We start from the raw sequence: 14,973 nt of genomic DNA on the forward strand, positions 1-14,973 counted from the left end.
AATTCCAAGTTAATAAGATAAGTATGAAGAAATTAAAAGGAAATGAGTAAAGCCTAGTATAGATGAGCACTAAATAAAATGTCAGTAAATCTGTAAGAATGTTTAAGTATTTGAACTGAAAATGGGATGTGAAATTTTGAAGGAGTCACTAAAAATAAACCTTGTCATACTTATGAAGACAACACTGGGATTTAAAAGAAAATACCTATGTGAAGAAGCTTTAGGATGCCTTTCTCTAACTCCAAAAGATACTAAACACCTATGTTCTCTACTTCTTACATCAATTTATTAAACAGATCAGACTACTGTTGCCATAGACACAAAGTGTTCAAAGAACCTGCTAGCTATCCTCAAAAAAAGGAAAACCAGAAACGTCTTCAGTTACTCACTTTCCCTGAAGCAGCTGTACAATTTTCATCACTAACGGACAAGAAAAATCAGAACACTCATCATGTTTTAACACGTGATAGGCTAATAGGGGGGAAAAGCAAAGTAGTGGTAGATGGTACTCAAGGAGTTATTGAGTAACCAGTTATCTGGTTACCCCTAGTCTGCAACACAAGTCAGAGTAACAAGAATAAGAAGACCTGGAAGCATTGCTATACTGCAATATAACTTTCACTCGTGGTACTTTTTCACTTCACTCCTGAATACTGAAAATGTTTCAGTACAGAATGGCCAAAAGATACTGTATATCTCAATAATGACCAACCTTATATACAAAGTATTTCATTACATGCTATGTTGTTAGAAATTTACATAAAAATAAAAGCACAGCTTAACATGCAACTGTTCCAAAGACATGCAACGTTAGAGGTTACACAGTTTTTAGTATTAAAAAAACCCCACAAAATTAAAAGCTGTAAAAATGCTAAAAAACCCCAGGTTCAACTCCAGAACAAGTTGAAGAGACATTCTTGTCATGTAATTGACTTCTTGCCAGTGTTTCAGAAGTAGCAATTCTATTTCACAGTCTAAAGTTTGAATAACTGAGTCCTTTATTCTAGTGTTTTATTACTCTCCTTTTAAAAAGAAACAGAATTAAGAAAATAATTCTTCTCCACAGGTTTAGAAATACAAGAGTTTTCCCTAAGTGTCTAGAGGATGATGCTGTTGCTCTTGGTAAAAAAGTGTACTAGAACTCTCACAGAATTTAGAAGCAATATTTCTTTAAGGAACTGATGCCTTTTCCCGGTCTTAAAATCAAGAATCAAACACGGTTAGAAGGGGAAAAAGGGATTTTACCTTGGTATTTATTTTAAGGATCCTTAGGTGCACACATCCCGGTGGAATGCACCGAAATGCACCCCGCAAAATGCCCACCCCAAAAGATCTGGTGCAACATTATAGGTTTTACTAATTAGCATATCTATCAAAGATTCCCCAATGGGAGGCTCAAGTGAGCCCCTCTCCCCAAGGAGCCTTCTCCTGGATGGTTCTATCTTAGTTTACAGAATGTGTTCTGGAGAGGACCTTGGGGTCTGGGGCACACTGATCCCTAGCTACGAAGCTTCTAAAATGTTTAGTCTCTCAGCTTGACAAACAAGTCCAAGAATGTAGGCAAAAAGCACTAAGAATACAGTTGTAATAAGGTATAACGGGTATAAAAGAAAAGGCAAAAAATCATCATGGCATCAGAACAATAACAGGTTAATGGTTGGACTCTATGATCTTTGAGGTATTTTCTAACCTAAAAGATTCTATGATAATGAAACAGTCAGCTGCAGAGTATCAGAGTTCTTACCCTACACTGTTCCTATCTATACTAATATACCACCGATTGCACACTGCCTGGAGAATTTTTGTCCTCCATAGTATCCATAGAAACATGGTTCCTCCCAGCTGCTTGGGAAACGCAGCAATACGGAACCAAAGTGAATCCTCTCAGTTTCCATCACAGTAGAAAGCTGGGTATAATTCAGACAAGGGTGCAGATTCTGATTCTATATACACTCCTTATAAGGAGCCATGACTGGTAAACCAACCTCTTGTGTACATATATTCACCAGTGTTCCAAATATAGCATAAAGTATAGAAGCCTTTGTGAAGTTCCTGCCCTGAGCTGGATTCAGTCTTTCAATAAGCACACTTCTGTTCTTTACTTGAAAAATTACAAAGTTATCCTGTAGGCATATCCAGGGTGTGAACCCCCTATACTACCTAGTGTCAAAGAGGTCAAGGTTGTAGCTCTTGAGACAATGTCCACTGTCTACCTCAACAGGCTCAAGACTTGAAGGATTGGCAGATGACACATCTCCAAGCTTTAGGCAGAAGAAGGAATGACTTTAAGGTTTGAAGAAGCAAGTGGTGTACTCAGTGAGTCTCTTTCAGATAAAAGTGACACAAATCATGGGTAGTTGGACTGAAATACAAGATCATGGATACGGTTCTCTTCCGTGTCCCAACTAAAAGGGAGAAGGCAGCACAATACCTTCAAAACCTGTGGGAGGAATCAACTCATTACCTGCACCATCAGTATGATGAACCTGGCAGGATATTCATCAGAAAGAAGAGAATGAGACATCCACATCATTTCTGATATCCAGAGGGAATGGGATAGGCTTACATGTGGCCCTGTGGATATTCCGTAACAATAAAATGCAAACAAACACTCTCTGACCAGAAAATCTTGGCATAGACTATGTCCAGCCTTTTGAAGAGGTATTTTAGAGACCTTGCCTTTGACTGACTCTTCCCACACACAAAGAATGAAATAAAGGGCAAATCACAGGAAATTAAATCAATCTTAAAGACATACAGTGCAAAAATATGCAGGAAAACTGTCAGAACTATCAACATGACTTAGAAACCCACACTTCTTTTGAAAATTCAATTTAAATAACCTGAATGAAAGGGTTTATTGAAATGTCTGGAATGCCACTAAAATATAGCACAGTTAGAACATATCTTGCTTCGAATGGTTTTTTACTTCACCTCAGTTTTCCAGGTTAAAAAATAGTACATTCAAAGGGCTAAAAAAAAAAAAAAGTCAGCTGAATCAACTTAGGTGAGTAATTGTCAGAAATATGAGATGGGATATGCAGAGACACATCTCCTGAAAGTCTTTTGCTCCAAAACCTACCCTCTTCATAGAATACAGTGGCTTCTACAACAAATTGATACCTCACATTTTAGTTTGTAACTTTTTATGTTCTCTCATGAGACGGTCACATGAGAAAAGATAGACAGGAACATTACCAAGAAGAAAAAGAGGCCAAGAAATATTAAAGCAGTAGAAAATAAGGAATCTACAAACATAAATTGAACTCTTTGTAGAAAAACTTCCAGGTTTTGTCACTCTCAAACCTTGCAGGAAAGATACCACTTGAATTAGTGTCTGCCAACAGTCGCAAGAGCTGCTGTCATTTATGCAAACTACATTCTGCCTACCCACAAACACAACCTGCTAAGAAGCTTTGCTGGAAGTCAGTATTCATATGCTCCTTCCTGTCACATGTCATTTCCTGCATCCCCCTCTTTCATTTTAAATCCACCACCAAATTGCTCTAAAAAGAAACAACATGTTAAGCAAAGCCATACCTAGATCTAAGTAAAGCAATGTTAAAATGAGGAAACCAATATTGAAGAGAGTAGGTTTGTTTTACAAATGCTTTTACAAGTTAGACAAACTCCAGCCTGCAAGCAAGCTCATGATATGATTCATTTACCTTTCTATTTCCACTTGCTGGTTGTTTGAAAGTTCCGCAGTATTATGATTTTCAGGAATGCTTGCTTGCTTTTCTTCGTATTTTCTCAGTTTCTCCTTCAACATTAGGATCTAAACCAAAAGAAGCACCTTTTAGTTGAAATAGGTTGTTTTTTCTTTTTTTTAAAACTATCGTTCTGTGCTGATATTCAACAGCTTTACAAATGGCAGCAGGTGATACTCCTCTCAGAAGACAGAATTTTCTTACTTAAAAATACATTAGAACCATATTACCTTATAGATTCAATCCCATAAACTACTTTTTATATTCAAATAAACAGTTAACCTTTCAACTTCTTAACAACAGATTTTTATACATACCTCTTGCTTTTGTTCATTGCAAATTTTAACATACTGGCTTATGTAACTGTCCAAACTAACAACGTTGCTCTTCAACTGTAAAGAAACGAGTCAGAATTTAAAGGCAGCTCCTTTGTGTTTTCATGCATAATAAACACACTGTGTGTAAGCACTACATAGTTACACATACACTATATTATGAGGAAAGAGATTAATAAAATCCTGACTTGCACAACAAGAATAAGACTGTCAGCTTTTGCTGTCATCTGTTGCACACCCATGGCCAGGACATTTCCCTCAACAAACTGAAAATAATGACATTTACATGTGCAAGCATATTTTGCATTTATTCAGATTAGTTTCACTATTTAATGCCTATCTTGTACATTTTATTATAAAAGCTGCCATTAAGTATGCAACAAATGGAAACCACAGTGAACCCTGTATTACATAAAAAGAATTAGGAGCTACAATAAAAAAAGATGATGAAAATTAAAATTAAAGCAATAGAGAGCAGAAACAGGACACTCCAGCTTTTCATCTATCAATACAATCTCACTGAGCTACTTGACTCCAGCTGAATTCTACCAGTACAAACCTGGTCTGGCTCTTGTACAACTGGCCAGAAATTTCTTTAATATACTTTACAGTTCTCTGAGAAAGTAATAGCAATATACTAAAAAAGGATGTGAATTCTACCAGCTAAGGATTATTTCTAGATTTCATGCTTACAAAACAAACCGTTTCAAACTGGCAGCATCATCTCATTAACAAAGTTATGTTGCTTTTAGGCCAGATCTAAGATCTACTATATATCTACTACACCTATCACTTAGATAAGGAAGAGTTGACTGTAAAGAAAGAAGATGTAATGCAACAAAATTTTGACACAAAAGTGAAGAAAAATATAATATTCCAAAAGAAATCATTCTTCTTTTAATACTGCATTATTGTACTTTGACAAGAGATAATAGATACCAATATACTCACAGATGACTTGATATCCTTTGCTCGGTTTGCATACTTAAGAGTATTATAGGTATCATCGTAAAACAAAGAAGATGGGCTAATAGCAGCTATCATTATTGTTCGGCAATTTCCTCCAAGAGAATCTTTCAATAAACGAGTAAGCTTGCTGTTTCGATAAGGAATGTGTTTCTTGCTCTAAAAAGAGTAATATATATTTTTATGGTTTAGTCAACTGTACTTTAAATAAAAGTCTGCTTAGAATTTCAAGAGTGACACAAAACGTGACAAACAGCCATGAAACTTTTCTTTGACATAAGTAGTTTTTCTTAAAATTATCTATACATCTCAAACAGTTTAAATCTCTTGGGACTGTTCAACACCTTTACAACACATGTATTAGCTAGATTACTTTCTGACGTCCGGATATGTAACTCCTATTTTTGTGATGGGGCAACTAACAGAAAAAGTAAACTACATTAAACTACTTTCAGTTTACAAAATCATCCAGATTGGGAAGGACCTCTAAAATCCCTCTAGTTCAATACCTCTGCTCAAAGCAGGGTCAGTTAGAGTAAGATGACAAGGACTATGCCCAGGAGGGTTTTGATTATCTCCAAGGATGGAGAGTACACAAACTTTCCAGGCAACACATACTCTGCTTTACAAAGCTACAGAATTTTAATTTCATTATGCTAAGTTTGGCCACTAGGAACCCAATCCCACATCAAATAAATCAATATGAAGATTCTTTCTTATGTTTGTGGTAGATTATAAACTCCACCTTCCACTCCAACAAGATGATGAGGACGTGCAGCATCAGGAAGGGAAATAAAATCTGATTTTCTCCTGGCATATTTGAAGGAGGAATTTGCTAGTTGAGGAGGACAAAGAGTGTCATGGTAGACAATGCACTTGACTCTATTTATGCAAAAGTTCAGGAGGTTTTGCCATTGTCCTACACAATCATACCTGTTGCTTGCCTTGAGCTGGTGAGCCACATCAAGAGATTGACTCACTGCTTTGAGCAGGGATTTGAATGTGAGATCCCAAAAGAATAACTTGGAAGAGGGGCTGTTTTTGCCTGTAAAAGCTTCTTCCCCACAAGATTAAAGCTTAATTTTAAGGGTATTCATTTACTCATGCAAGCTTCTCTATATATGTTTGATTTTCAAGAAGGTCTGTAAGAAAAACAGGTACCATTCATCTTTGACACTATCCTTAGGTAGCTGCACGTAATTTTTAAGAATTCTCTCTCTTCAGGACTGTCTTTCAGCTATCACAGACATGATGGTGGAAACCCTTGAGACAATCTTACATGAGAATGATGATGTGAGTAGCATTGACAATGTAAACTATATTATTCAAGCAGTTTAGCACTTTTTAAAACGTTTGCAGAACTTTTATCTTTACTAAAAGGTAAAGACTGCATGGGAAAGCAGCACATACCTTTGGATCTGCCAATGCATTAATGACATTTCCAAGAGCAAGCAGGGACCTGTTAATATTTGTTCCTTCTACAAAACGAGCTCCCTTGGCATTTGTTGCATTGGCACGTTCGGATCCTGCCAGGTCAATGAGAGACATCTTGGCAATACGAATATTTTGATTAATACTAGCTGTTTTATCTTGCTGCCGTAGGTAAATCTACAATTAAAAAAAAAAATTAAAAAATAACCACTTACCAATCTAAGCAATAAGTTAATTTCATAGTGTAACAACTGTTTTTGGACATTTATATTGGAATCCTTGTAATACAAGTTAAATCTTGCAGTACATATCTAATGTCAACAGTCAGTTTGACCTAATGGAAAATAGTCAATCCATTTCTGACACCATTTAAAGTTCCTTGTTTCATGCATTAGTAAGGAAAGAAGCAGAGTATAGTTGCACTGAGTTTGACTGAGGTAGAGTTAATTTTCTGTACAGCAGCCCACATGTTGCTTCCAGACTTGTGAACAGACAGTGCTGGTAACACACACTGATGATGAGATTTTGCTGAACAGCAGTTGTATGGTGTCAAGGCAGTGGGCAAGAGGTTGCAAGCAAACAGCTGACCCCAACTGACTGCAAGTTGCTCTGAGTAGCCATTGCTTGAGGAATGACTGGGCATTGGTCTGATGGCGACAAGTAATTGCCCCCCCCCGCACTTCCCCCTCACTTAAGTGAATCACAAGGTACCTCCCTTCTCTTGCTTCTGATTCTCTCCTCCGTCCTGCTGCAGAGGATTAAGAGACCAACTGGCCCAGGCTCACAAAGCAGCAAAGATAAGTGAGTTTTTTACCAGGAAAATGAATTTCACAGCTCTTGATTCTTCTGCACTAAAAATGCTTATCACACTCCTGAACTTTAAATTGAAAGAGGTGTTCCTTTTTCAAATGCACATTTAAGGGGTATGCCATAAAGATATGTATAGGGATAAACCAGGAAAAGGCTGGCCTTTCAGTGATTTAGACTTAATTGTATCTTCCATTAATAGGAAACAACACTCATTTACTGCTGTGAAAATACACTCCAGGATTTTTTCAAATGTGATGCCTCCTGAGGCAACTTGTTCCCCTCCCATCTTTCTTGAAATTTTCATGGTACCAAGATGTACAAAGAACCAAACACTTTTGCTTCCTTCTGCTGGTGAAGATATTCTTTCTTCAGGTTTATAAGGAAGTAGGCAAAGCAGGAATATATGGTCAATAAGAAGAATCAAAGTTATCCTCAGATGGCTTTATACTCTTTCAGGATTCTCCATGTATTTCCCCTTCTTCCATGTTGAGTGCCTTGCCATCTGTTTATATGGCTAATGGTTACTGACACATTCATGAACGCCCTTCTGGACAATGAATTAGGAAAGAGCTGTCATGAATACAAGGTGACTGACTAGTAAAGACAGTATCTCTCTACTTCTGTAGCTTTAAGCTTTGTGCATGAGAAATGAAGTCTTCACAGTTACCTTGTAACAGGAAACAGATTGACAAGAATTGTGAATTAATAAAATAAAATTCTTATGACTTGCCATGAAATGTAGATCTATTTCAAATACATATGTTTCTATATCAAACAGTACAACTAAGTTCAGCTGTACTATTTCAAGTATAACAGACAAAAACCCCAAGGACCTCAGGCTGAGAACCTACTACCAGAACAACACAGTAACTATTGTTAATGAAGTAGGGAAAGGTGGAGTGACAGCCAAACTACGTTGTACACTCAAGCTTTTGTAAAAATTCAAAAGATACAGGAACTGCCCCAAAACAGAACCCTCTCAATAGAACAGTGTGGCAATTTGGATTTTCCTCTCAGATGCAGTGATTGCCTGACCCAGACAGATATTTTAAACGTAAGACACATGATACAGGAAGGCAAAACTTGCATCTCTAAAACCAGCTCAGAATGTCCTGGGCCAATATTTAACCAATTTCTGAGTCAGTTTCAGAAAATATCCTGCTCCCATTAAAGTTAACAAGAAAAGTCAAAAATACCATATCTCTACAAAAAAAGCAACTCTTAATAGAAACATTAAAAACAAAGGGCAGTTATGACAGCACTGGGGACTTCTCATCACTTACATCTCTGGAAACAAAGACACAATTCTGTTATGCAGAATGTCAGGGATTTGTGGAAATAGATGAGAAACTGATTTATTTAATTGCTTGCCACTTTTAGAAATGTACCAAGAAAAATTCTGCTGGTAATAAAATCCAGAGCTTTTTCCTGAGTAAAGGTAAGGGAGATAAGACATCCCAGCCCAGCAAGTAAACAAACAGAAATCAGCAGTTCACTCTGATCTGTCTCTAGCACTGTATCTTGAGTCTTTCTAAAGGCAGCACGCATGCACAACAATGCAGCTCTCAACCCAAAGAACTTCAAAAGAATTCTTTGTGTGATCATGTACAATGCACAACAAGGGCAGAACTCGGGGGAAATTAAAAACAGGAAAGGCAATTTCAAACATAAGTTTAAGGTATATAGGAAAACAGAAGCTTTTAGAGTGTCAATGACTTTTGTTCTGTGACATATTTAGAAGCTATTTTTCTTTTTTTTTAAACTTTGCTATAGTTATTTAGCATTATCTAAGTCTACAGACAACTGTTAAAAACTTCCCAATGGTTAAATGCTGTAACGCAAGGACCAGAATCAAATTTATTTTAATATTTTTCAACCCAGAGTGGATCAAATAAATAATTCAAGATATTGCTTTGCAGTATATAACAGCAAACAGAAAAAAACCCCAAAAAATGACATTGCTGATAACAGGACTAGTTTTTAAATATCACAGGTTGTATTTAAAAAGAGAAGTCAGAAGAATAAGGTAGTATAGCCAACACCAAAAATCTATGGAGAAGTCTTTAAGTTTTAGCATATTTGTGATGCCTAGGTTTAAACTTCTGTATTTTCCTGATTCTGTACTGCTTAGAGTGTAACTCTGAGGTTTCTTGTAGCTTCCTAATTTCTGCTCACTTGTGCTAGGCAGACTAACAAAGCCTCTCCAGGCCTGCTCTCCAAGGTCACCCAGACCATCCTAGGCCCAAAAAGTATAATCAAAAGAGCTTCTAAGGAGGGCCAGCAGAAGGGCCTCCCCAGGAGAGGGGAAATTACATCACTGAACTGAAGCTTTAATTGGAGAATTAACCCTGATATGCAAATGAACCAAACCTATAAAGGTGTGAAGAACTCGTGACCTGTTGTCCATCTTGGGGTCTATTTTGGCAATAGCCTGTGGCTCCCAGGGTGTACCTTTGAAGGCCTTTCAAATAAATACCCATTTTATTCTTTTACTCCTGTCCAGTCTCTGTTTCTGGGAGGCCTCTTAAGGCATCAGTTCTTTGGCACTCCAGATGGGACAACGAGGCTTCCAAAAACCCTCTGGGACTCAGAAAGATCCAGCTCAGCTCCCCCCGCTCGGCTGGCAGCCGGGGGGGGGATGGGCAGTTACGGCAGTCCAGGAGGCAGATGAGCTCCAAGAGCCCAGAACTCTCCAGATCCAGCACAGAGGCACATGAGTAACTGAATAAAGGTGGTATTCTGTTGTTAACACCTGAATTAGGTGTTAAGAGATCTCTTGTAGTTAGTTTGGGGACTCGGGAGGGTCCAAGGGGGTTTCCTTTGGTGTTTCCCCTTTCTGTTAGCTTGGTAGCTCGTGAGAGCTTATCAGGGAACGTCCCATTCAGGGATTTAATTTTCCCTGTGTCAGTTTGTTCCTGCCTTGTGAAAAAGCTAGGAGGATTGTAGCCAACACCCTTTGGTACACAGCCAAGTGGTGCAGAGGCTTAGGGCTTAGATCATATTTCCAGCCACAGTTTGTATCCCCAGGATTGTGGGTTCAAATCCTACCTTCTTTAGTTTTCTCTCTTTGCTTTATAGAGAGTTCTTAGATCTTGTTGCTTTATTTTCGTGAATTTTCTGTTTATAAGCATAAAACCATGGGTGGTAATATTTCTTGTATGGGGACTGAAGTACCACTGAACACTCCTTTAAAATTTGTATCAGATAACTGGGCAAAGTTGATTGGCAAAGATAAAACCACTCTAGAATTGGGAAATCGCTTTGCTGATGAAACAGCAAAAAGGGCTGCAGAAAAAGGTGTTCTTCCAGTAATTCCACAAAAAAAGATTGACTTGTCAGGTTTCACCCCAAAATATGATCACGCAAACCACAAGTTAATTAAGTTTCTTAAGGCTGAGATCACAGAAAATGGATGGGCTGTCACACCCGCACATCAGGTGGTAGTCCCACCTCTTACCCTTTGAGAGTTAGCTCAAAGACAACATGAAAGTACACATTTTGGGGTTGAAAATCTTCTGAAACATCTAAAGAAGGTAGTAATAGGAAAGGGAATGGCAGATATTGTACAATCAGTAGTGAGCAGGTGTGAAATCTGCTGCAAAACCAATCCTGATACAAGGAAAAGAGTTGTGTTAGGAGTAACAAAGGCAGGGGATCTTCCTGGAGATTACTGGCAAATAGACTTGGCTGAGTTACCATGCAAAGAAGGATACAGGTACATACTGGTGTTGATTGACACTTTCACTGGATGGCCTGAAGCTTACCCCGTCACACTAACACAGCCAAGGAGGCGGTAAAGTTTTGCTTCATCATATAATACCAAGGTTTGGGGTTCCTTTAGGTATGTCCTCAGATAGGGGACCACCTTTTGTTGCAAATGTGATTCAAGAAGTTAGCCAAATTTTGGGAATTGCTTGAGGTCTGCACCTTACAGACCCCAAGCAAGCAGTAAAGTGGAACGCATGAATGGGACCATTAAGGCACAAATTAGCAACATTTGTCAAGAGACATCCATGACATGGGTTCAGGCCTTGCCTATAGCTTTGCTGAGGATCTGCATACAACCAAGGCGGAGGGATAACATCAGTCCCTATGAAATATTGTATGGCAGGCAATATCAAATTCCACATGTTCCAGGTGAAATTCACATGAGGGGAAAACTTGATTTGCAAAGATATCTAATGGCTTTAGGTTCTACTTTGCAGAAGCTCCAGAATTACATTGTGTTATCCAGACCCATAGGACTGGACACTCCTGCACATCCCTTCCAGCCTGGAGACTGAGTCTATGTCAAGTGGTGGGACAGTGATCCTCTACAGGCCAAGTGGAGAGGACCATTCCAGATTTTGTTGACCACCCTCACCCCCAGTCAAAGCTGCTGACAAAGGACCCTGGATTCACTACTCCAGAGTTAAGAAGGCTTCTGCTCCTGAAATAACTGAGAAAACAGAGACTGATACAAATGAAGATGATGTAGTTTAAATGATTTTTTTCCCTGTGCTTATTATTTACGCAGTTGGTAACACTGACTCAGGTTTGGAACCAAATTTTGCATATGATTCTAGCCCAGACTATATCCAAAGACATTCATTTGGATACAAAATTAATAATTGACACGTGAACTGAAGTGGAAAGATCAACAAAATTTGTTTACAATTTGAGAATCAACTTAGATCTTACATTGGATAACATTCAAAGACGATTGTATCTTCCACATCCTGGTTTCATGGTTACCAAACTGACCCTAGATCACAGAGTGTTTATAATGATTGTAATCATAATTCTTGTTTATAGATATATACTGCTGTTAGACACATATTATTAGTAGATATTAGAATATTTAAAATAGAGTCTAGACAAGGTAGAGGCCTTGTCAAGCCTCTAAAGGGGGGAAATAATGCCTAGGTTTTAAGTTTTGTATTTTCCTGATTCTGTACTGCTTAGAGTGTAACTCTGAGGTTTCTTGTAGCTTCCTAATTTCTGCTCATTTGTGCTAGGTAGACATAACAAAGCCTCTCCAGGCCTGCTCTTCCAGGTCACCCAGACCATCCTAGGCCCAAAAAGTATAATCAAAAGAGCTTCTAAGGAGGGCCAGCAGAAGGGCCTCCCCAGGAGAGGGGAAATTACATCACTGAACTGAAGCTTTAATTGGAGAATTAACCCTGATATGCAAATGAACCAAACCTATAAAGGTGTGAAGAACTCGTGACCTGTTGTCCATCTTGGGGTCTATTTTTGGCAATAGCCTGTGGCTCCCAGGGTGTACCTTTGAAGGCCTTTCAAATAAATACCCATTTTATTATTTTACTCCTGTCCAGTCTCTGTTTCTGGGAGGGCTCTTAAGGCATCATTTGTACAACTCATTTCTGAAAACTAAGAATCATGATTTAATTTTCTAAAACTTGATCCATACCAGGATATTAGAAAATCACTTTACTGTAAAAATTAACATTAACCAAAAAAGTAAAATAAGAAAGTACTACTTGAGATTCTTAGACATATAACTGCATTCTGTAAATTATTTTTCCCAGAGAAATGCTAAGCAACTTCATGAAAACAGAAAGCATTAAAAAAGCCACCAATAACTTTCAGTTTATAACATTACAATATCGAAGTATATTAAAGCTCAAAATTACCATTTTATGTAACAGTTATTTCCTCTAAGGAACATATGTTAAGAAGGTATAAGTACATATTTTATATATAATAAGTTTGAACTATTGGAACTAGAGACCTTTTCATTGAATTCATTTTTTCAAACATAAACACTAAGAACCATTACATACTTCTAAGGAATAAGGAGTCAACAAGAAGAGTAAACTAGAAAACTTCAATCCCCTCTTCTCCAAACTAAGGTTCAACACAGTTTAAAAGTAAAAGCTTCCACTGTATCCAAATTTAAACAAAAACTGCAACTCACAGTAATGTCCACCGTTTATTGGCTATATCATCTTACCTGAAAGACAGCATGGGACCGGGAAGAGGAGGCATTCACATCTGTGGGATGCTGAGTTCTATTTTTATTTCCATAATCCAACATCTGAAGGATTTCCTCTGCTGATTTAGGCTTTAAGAGTAGAGCACAAGACAAATGGAGTTTTCTTTTCCATCAATTACAGGAATACACTGATTCTAAAATACATTTACATTAATATTCACCTTCAAAAAAACCCCACAAACTTAAAATTTTAGCTACCTAGAAATAAGAGAAATGGAGGCACTTTTGAAATGGAGGCACTTTTGAAATGGAGGCACTTCAAACAAATATTCTCGGCTAAAAAGTAGTAAGGTATGAAAAGCAAGCACTTAAGCACAGCCACTTAAATCAGAAAATATTTTTAGTAAAGAATTCAAACAAATCTGAAAGATTCTCCATAGTTAGAATCAGCCTCTTTTAAGAATGTCTGACTTAAATTAGTATATCACTATTTAATCCATTAGTACAGGAAAAGTTCTTTCCTCACAAGACTCAAGGTTTGGGAAGAAGGATGTTTATAGACCTAGCCAAACTTAGAATATTGTTTCCTGTCACAGCATGTAACATACACTAGAAAGCTGCAAGAAAATAGGTCCATAGGAATTGATTTTCAGATTGGACAACTAAGTTCTATCACTGACCTTACCAAAGACTTGCTGTGCTGGCCTGGAAAAGTAATTTAACATGGAACTTTTCAAACATGGTTATTTACAAACAGAAACAACCTTTAGTCTTCACAGTGGTGTAGAGCACTCCAAGATGGCAATGATGGCAAAGCCAAGATGTTTTAGCCAAAAAATAAATCTTCCAAAACTTGCTGGATGAGCATCCAGCCAAGGGTACCCTTTTGATAATAAGGACTGAATGCTTCTATATTTGCATTCAATAAGATTAGCAGGTTTTTTCCACAATGTGCTTTTAACTAATTAATTAGGTTTGCAACTTACTGATGCTTATGGCCAGAAAAGAAACTCACTAGGAAATTACCAAATTCCATACAACTTTCAGAAGAATGGGGATGTTTCTCAATCATCTCAAGCACATTTTAATTGTCTATTGATATTTACATACCTGATGTAATGTCAGACCTTGAACTACCACCCCTTGCTGGCCATCTTCACGAACAGCCAGAGGCCCAGAGTTGACCAGCAGATCACGTATCTGTTCATTGTAAACCTTTGAAATGGAATTTAAAATACTTTATTAAAATATCCTCCCATAGATGACAGAATTAAACTTAAATAAACAGAAATCACCAGTCTGTTTTAACACTCCTTTAAGACAAAGTAGTGAATTCATGCTGTAATTTTTTTTCAAACATTTTTCCTACAGCGAGCTTAAAACATTCAATTCACTTGATTTCTTTTTAGATTTTAGAAGTAATTCTTTCTAGTAAATAATCTTAGTCTTTATTGAAAAAAAAAATTTGCCTTTTTTTAACAAACCCCAGTTTTTCAACAAGCATGAATCCAAAGCATTTATTTCCCTCCATTGCTCATCACAACCCATACTTCAGCGATATTTCTTAGTTCAAATCTACTTCCATTAAAACTGTTAAATGTCTTATTTCTTGGTCTGTGGAAGTATATGGCAATGTAAACTTTCTCCATCTCCTTCCACCCCTCCCAAATACCAACTGGAGTCCATTAAGACTTTGAGGGAGCTCAGAAGATAACCATTTTACTAGCACTGCTCAGCAGCAGTGCCAAAACATTTACTTGTAGAAACAGAACACCACTTTGTT

General features: G+C 37.5%; 1 protein-coding gene across 1 annotated transcript in view; it reads right to left on the minus strand.

Annotated features, from left to right (window-relative positions):
• KIF18A (kinesin family member 18A) overlaps window positions 1-14,973 on the minus strand; it is a gene marked incomplete at its 3' end in the record, with an annotated part of 31,634 nt that overhangs the window by 14,122 nt on the left and 2,539 nt on the right. Inside the window, exons 4-9 of the mRNA XM_082283621.1 lie at window positions 14,301-14,405; window positions 13,209-13,319; window positions 6,422-6,619; window positions 4,997-5,170; window positions 4,028-4,102; window positions 3,669-3,778 (exon numbers count right to left, since the gene is read on the minus strand). Of these exons, the coding sequence (XP_082139747.1) occupies window positions 3,669-3,778; window positions 4,028-4,102; window positions 4,997-5,170; window positions 6,422-6,619; window positions 13,209-13,319; window positions 14,301-14,405 (773 nt within the window). The remainder of the gene's footprint in view (window positions 1-3,668; window positions 3,779-4,027; window positions 4,103-4,996; window positions 5,171-6,421; window positions 6,620-13,208; window positions 13,320-14,300; window positions 14,406-14,973) is intronic.

Source organism: Coloeus monedula (genome assembly GCF_965178545.1).
Source record: "Coloeus monedula genome assembly, chromosome: 6".
In the NCBI taxonomy this organism is placed as follows: Eukaryota; Metazoa; Chordata; class Aves; order Passeriformes; family Corvidae; genus Coloeus; species Coloeus monedula.